This window comes from Atractosteus spatula, chromosome 4 (genome assembly GCF_055471065.1).
Source record: "Atractosteus spatula isolate fAtrSpa1 chromosome 4, fAtrSpa1.hap1, whole genome shotgun sequence".
NCBI lineage: Eukaryota > Metazoa > Chordata > Actinopteri > Semionotiformes > Lepisosteidae > Atractosteus > Atractosteus spatula.
In genome coordinates, this window is record NC_142709.1 from 44,523,228 (window position 1) to 44,529,883 (window position 6,656).

Here is a 6,656-nt window from a genome sequence, read left to right on the forward strand (position 1 = left end):
CCTTCCTGCCTCCCTCTCTCTCTCATGCTCCCTCCTTCTTAGGGATTATCTAGAATTTCAGACCCTGATCTCCACATGACTTCTTTGCTTAAATCCTGTACTTCAGGGTCTTGGTTATTCAGGCTGATCCGTTTAAAGGGACAGACACATCTCCATTTTTAGTCTTCCATCTCCGACAGTGAGCTCCCTCAGTACACAGCTGAGGAAAGCTTTCCATGGTACATGGGATAGAGGACAAATGTCACTGAATCTACAATCTACCCTTCTTTCATAAAGAACCAAATGATTTGTGAAGATAAAAAGGAATAATATAAAAAACAGATTCAGTTCTGGTTAGGCAGAGGTAAGATAGCCACCTAACCTATCTTTTATTAAAGACATTTTCCTGTACCTATAAGAGGACACACTTGAATAAAACAATAAAATACTAATATCTGATCATTATTTACACCTCTTTTGTGTGACTGACTGAAAAGCAACAATTAAGTATTATTATTATTATCCAATTCAGGGTCATGGCGGAGCTGGATACACCTTGGACAGGATGCCTATCCATCGTGGGGCACACGGAGACACAAACACATACACACTCACACCAGGGACAGCTTTTTTCCAGAAGCCAACTAACCTACCTGTGTGTTTTGGGACTGTGTAAGAAGACCATGCGAACACGGGTAGAACATACAAACTCTATGCAGATAAAACCCCAGGAATAGGGGTTGTTAGCAATGCTCCCATCATAATAATCATCATCAGCATCATCAGCATCTTTAATAATGATCGCTTTGTTATCATCAGTTTTTAAACACAAATATCTTGTTTGTCGTAAGGTGAATGGAAAACTGATCAAAGCTGATCAATACGTGGTTTTTATTAAACATTTGAACGGAAGTTGTTAACCGGAACTTTGATTCCCAGTCTGATTACAGCAACGGAGCGGTTTTTAGACGGACCGGATTTTTAGTAATAATGGCGGCGACCTTGGTGGTGATAATGTGAATAGAAGTTGCACATGGATTATCTAACGCGCTTACATCTGATAGTGTAAAGGGTGTGAAGGAGGCAGCGGGAGGAACAGTTTAGAGAAGCGGTTTTAAACTTTGCGATACAAGCATGATCCCTCTGTTAAAATCGGCCGTCCAGGTATTCGCCCGGAGCACTGGGTGCACAGGTACTGTACATTTAATAACTGCGAATTAGTTTAGACAGTAATGTAGTTTGACCTCCCAGATTATATCGTAGTTATATTATAGTGCCTCCAGTGTATGCTCGCTTGGTATGGTGAAGGTGCATTTCAGGCTGTACAGTTTGTCATAGACCAGTTGCACTGCGCACACTTCTGTGGAGTGCAGATTATTACTACTGTATGTTTCAATTGATGCTGTTGCTTTAGCTGCTTGCTTTTAAGCGGTATAAGGAGCTGCTACACATTCGGGGGGGAATGCTGTTTTCGGTTTTAAGTTAACGGTAATAAGGTATGCAGTTTATTCGAATTTTGCCTTGTTCTGTAACTTAACCTCATGACTTGAATGTCAACAAAAAGCACTCTAATCTTTTACAGAGTTACAGTTAGAAATTAATTCATAGTCCTAATTTGCACGGTGACCCTTGGATCAAATGTTAAATAAATAGCTGTTCTCAATGTGATCAGTGGCAGGACCCAGAACTGGTGATATTGGAAGGTGAAATTGTGAACTAATAAGAGATATAATAATGGAAATTTTTGTTTTTATTTTATTTAATGTATACATGTAAAATAAAATGTTTTTGTTGGCCCATTTTTATTGACTTCTTTATCGACTGGATTTTGTGAGGAAAATAAACAGTTTAGTACAGGTGTTATTTTTGTAAACATTTGTGTCTGAAGGTGTCTGATTTTTCTGGGGTCTGATGACCACCTCCTCCCTAAAATGATTTCACTTTCAGCAAAGGAGTAAGATTTAATGTATTTTTAAAGTCTTAATGTAGTAACTCAACTAATGTTTGTGTTTTTCTGCTGTAATTCAGTTTTGAACAGCAGAAAAAGCCACCATCAGGTGAAGTCCAGTTTAAGAAAGCCCATGGCATTGGCTGAGGTATTGGGGATATCTTCACTTGCTCCTGTTCTGTATAATAAAATGTTCTTGCTTCTCTATGTTTTATAGGGCTCTTCCAGAACCCCCTCAAGGTTCTCTCTGCAGGACTGAAAACATATGCCCCGCCTCCTGATTACAGTGGTAAGACTGAATGACAGGCATCATTGTCTTAATGCCGTGTAGAAAATAAGAGTGACTGACAATAGTGTTTGACGCTGTGTGGAGACCGGGACTGACTCCAGTGTCTGACTCTGTGTGGAGACTGGGACTGTCTGACTGACTCCAGTGACCGACGCTGTGTGGAGACTGGGACAGACTGACTCCAGTGTCTGACGCTGTGTGGAGACTGGGACAGACTGACTGCAGTGTCCGATGCTGTGAGGAGACTGGGACAGACGGACTGACTGCAGTGTCTGACGCTGTGTGCAGACTGAGACAGACGGACTGACTCCAGTGTCCGACGCTGTGTGGAGACTGAGACAGACGGACTGACTCCAGTGTCCGACTCTGTGCGGAGACTGGGACGGACTGACTGACTCCAGTGTCCGACGCTGTGTGGAGACTGGGACGGACTGACTGACTCCAGTGTCCGGCGCTGTGTGCAGACTGGGAGGGACTGACTGACTCCAGTGTCCGGCGCTGTGTGCAGACTGGGAGGGACTGAGTGACTCCAGTGTCCGACGCTGTGTGGAGACTGGGACTGAGTGACTCCTGTGCCCGGCACTGTGTGCAGACTGGGAGGGACTGACTGACTCCAGTGTCTGACACTCTGTGGTCACAAACTTTGCACAGAAATATCCTTGCTTGGAATGCATAGTGAAATGCAGAAGGACTGTGACTGCTGTTTGTTTTTTCTTACTGTTCCAGTTCTCTTTAAGATAACTTTGATGTTGTCTTTAATTCAGTAGTGTCTATTTTTTTCTTTTTACTTCAGGTGTGGTACTGCCTGAGCGCCCAAAACTTAAGTTCATAAACAAGGTTCCCAACCTCAAAAAGGCCAAGAGAGAAATGAAAAGATTAAGAGACATCAGGGGACCTGCAACTGGGGGAACTACTTTCAAGCACGGCCAGTATGGCATTGTGGTGGGTATTTGAAATGCATAAATATTGCACACAGCATCTTCGGTAGTACTGACGGTGGGAGATCCTACTTTTGGTAACACAGATCATAGCACCCTCACATATGAAACACTCCTAAACACGACTGAAGGTCCAGGAGGGTTTCTGGCTTTATTTTAAAGAAAAAGCATCAGATCAAACCAAAATATTTCAATATACTAAACTACACATTCCACAACTAAACTGGTAATGCCTATCTGCACTCTGCACCTCAGGTGCCTGACTACCACCTAGCTACTACTCCTGCCCCAGAGTGAGATGATGTGCTAAATATGAAGCAGACAGTGTGAAAAATCACATTTATTCCATTAGCCAATAATGAAACTGTATACAAATGTATTTGTAGCTCTTTATTGTGCCCTCTACGTGCAGGCCTGGTTACTACATTCCAATGTGGGACCACCTTCCACAGTAGCAGTGGATATTTCCTTTTCTTCTCAAGCACTTCTTCCAGTAGTTAAATCTGTATCATATTAAACTGGTGCTAGGACATGCTTGGTTTGTGTTTCCTGAAATATACCAGCAGACATTAAAATGATTTTTCTTTCCATCCCAGGCTATGGGTGGGGGTTACCTACACTGGGGTCACATGGAAATGATGAGACTGACCATCAACAGGCACATCGATCCACGAACAACCTTTGCACGCTGGCGGGTCAATGCGCCCTACAAGCCCATCACACGCAAGGGGCTAGGGCAGCGCATGGGCGGAGGCAAGGGTGCCATAGACCACTATGTGACTCCCGTGCGCTGCGGGCGGCTGGTGTTGGAGCTTGGAGGGCGCTGTGAGCTTGGCGAGGTTGAACCTGTTTTGATAGAGGTGACCAAGAAGCTGCCTTTCCCAGCCAAGGTCAGCTGCTCTTCCTTGTCTATATCTCAACCCAGGCCACATGGCAAATTTTAAGTCTAGCCCGTTGCAGGTCTTTAATACAATCAGAAGCTTATTTGGTTATATCAATCTTGCGGATAGTCAAGGAAATAATTAAGGAACTATTCTGTTATAAACTTATTTTGGAAATGCATTAAGATTTGTAGCCCTGGTCTAGATCAGTGTTCTTCATCCTGTGTCTTGTGGTTTGTGCTCCAGCTGAGTTCGTAATCACAAGCTAATTGATTTCTATTTGGGGCATATTTGTAAGTTTGCTTTCCTGTCTTAAAAGATCAAAATTTGCAATTGCTATCAGGCCTGTGCCAATTTCTGAGTTTTAGAAGTCCCCACAATGACATATATGTTGCCTTAATGTAAGCAATGAGACTTTTGCAAAAGGAAAAATGCTCATTGTGGACGTGCCTGATACAGTGTCATTCCCACCTGTGGTTGTGTCTGATACAGTGTCATTCCCACCTCTGTCTGTTCATATTCAGTTGATCAACTAGTTGAGTAAGAAATAATAGCAAGCAAGAAATGTGATACCCTTGTTTAAACAAGCAAGCAGGTCAATTAAGTTTTCAATTAACACTGGAGATTTAGAACTCACCTGCATTCATAATGTACACAGTGTTTCTTCAGTAGGGTAGGGAAGCACTGGTCTGTTCGACTTTCAAATAGTTTGTTAAATTTGTAAGTGGTACAGAAACCAGTGAGCAATGAAGTCTGTAGCCGCAACAGCAAAGGCATTAAGCACATTTTATGTATTTAGCAGAGGAAATAACAGCTTAACCTCTGTATACAGAGAGTTGCTGGTGTGTGTAGGACACTGACTATCAGTTCTGAGAATAGTTCCTATTCAAAGTTGTGGTATCTGTGGGAGAGGATATGAGCAAAGAAAGGGGTGTGGTGGGCCACATGAGGTTTGTAAGCTATCTTGTGTCCCTGTTTTGGCAGGTTGTGAGCAGGGAGAGTCTGGCTGCCATGCAGCAGGAGGTGAAGGATCGCGAACTGAACAATCAGAACCCCTGGACCTTCCAGAGAGTGGCTGCCTCCAACATGTTGGGCATCCGCAAGATGCTGAGCCCATTTGACTTGCGGTACCATGGGAGGTACACTGGCAAGTTCTACCTGCCGGGCAGAGTGTGAGTGATCACCTCTACCATGACCTTCACCTGGCAGGAGACTTGTGGTGCAGACCTGGAAAGTGGCTCAAGCAGTGGGAATAGACGTCCTCCCATACACACCACATTGCAGCTACTGACTGTTCAGTAGATACACCAAGCTGCTCCTGACTTTGTCTAAGGTTTAGGGGTCACAATCTGGGTGACAAACTGAGTCCTTTTGTCCCTCAGTTGAACAGTTATGGACACTTACATCGTCAGTAGCTAGGTATTTAACACACAGTGCACCAGATATTTTGATGCTGGGCAGCCCAGGGCAGATGGAATTTAAAGACTGTCCAGGACAAAGCCAGTGATGTACCAGAAGCTGGGATGGGTGTTTTGAAAAAGATGCTTTTATTTTATAATTGAAGTGCAGCTTAAATGCACTAAGCCTGTTGGCTTTTGTCTGCTGTAAGGGACTACATTATTATTTTTTTTAGTTATAACTGGATTTCAATTCCTTCTTCACAATAAGATGTGCAGTTAAAAATAAAACATGCCAGCCTGATGTTTTCCATAGGAATGTCTTTTGTATTATTGTGACCTACAAGCAGGTTCTTAGTGCTCCCTGTATCAGATGTTCTCTTTGTCCACTGCTGGAGAGGATGCTAAAATGCAGAACTTAATGGTCTGTAAAATTCTCTCTGGTCAAAACCATTTATCCTTTGTGGCTGTTCAAACAATAATAACTAGGTTTTCAAGAGGCTTCAAGGAAAATTAGACTATTTTGTTGTATATATTAAAAAGTCTCATTCAATAAACTTTGTATACCATTTTTCCCCTGTAACCAACATTTTCAGCTTTATACATCCACAGTGTTATTGCATCTTACAGCTGGTATAAAAGTGTTTGTATGAGAAAGTGCTTATTGATACTACCTCACTGTCTTGGCACTATTTTTTTTCTACATTTACCTCTTCCCTTTCCCAATACTCTTTATATCCATCCATACATTTTCTAACACTTTATCCAATTCAGGATTGCTCCTGGATGGGACACCAGTCCATTGCAGGGCACACACAGACACAAACAAACAGCTTAACACACTCACACAGGGCCAGTTCCTCCAGAAGTCAGTTAACCTACAAGTACGTCTTTGGACTGTGGAAAAAATCCCAGAGCACCTTAAGGAAACCCATGCAAACACAGGGAGAAGTTACAATACGCAAAGCTAATCACAGCGCTTCTGTGCCACCATACATACACAGGAGAATTTCTCATTGACAACATATTATTACAGCAGAGCTTCCCCTGACATGACATTATCTGTTTCTGTGATGGATTAACAGTGAGTGTAATGGTTAAGAGTAGGGAAAATAGCTTTTCTATTGGTGTTTTTTTTAAAAAGTTTTGAGACTAAAAGCTGGTCTAACTAAACACTAGAACTTGGTGCCCAGAGTTCAGTAGGTTTTTATTTGTTCCCTTTAC

General features: G+C 42.6%; 1 protein-coding gene across 1 annotated transcript; it reads left to right on the forward strand.

Annotated features, from left to right (window-relative positions):
• Positions 1 to 925: 925 nt before the first annotated feature.
• Positions 926 to 6,006, forward strand: mrpl16 (mitochondrial ribosomal protein L16). Its single transcript, XM_088913745.1, has 5 exons — positions 926 to 1,171; positions 2,145 to 2,216; positions 3,010 to 3,158; positions 3,751 to 4,044; positions 5,020 to 6,006. Exons 1-5 carry the CDS (start codon positions 1,114 to 1,116, stop codon positions 5,209 to 5,211), a joined length of 765 nt encoding a protein of 254 aa, XP_088769871.1. The 5' UTR covers positions 926 to 1,113; the 3' UTR covers positions 5,212 to 6,006.
• The last annotated feature ends 650 nt before the right edge of the window (positions 6,007 to 6,656 follow it).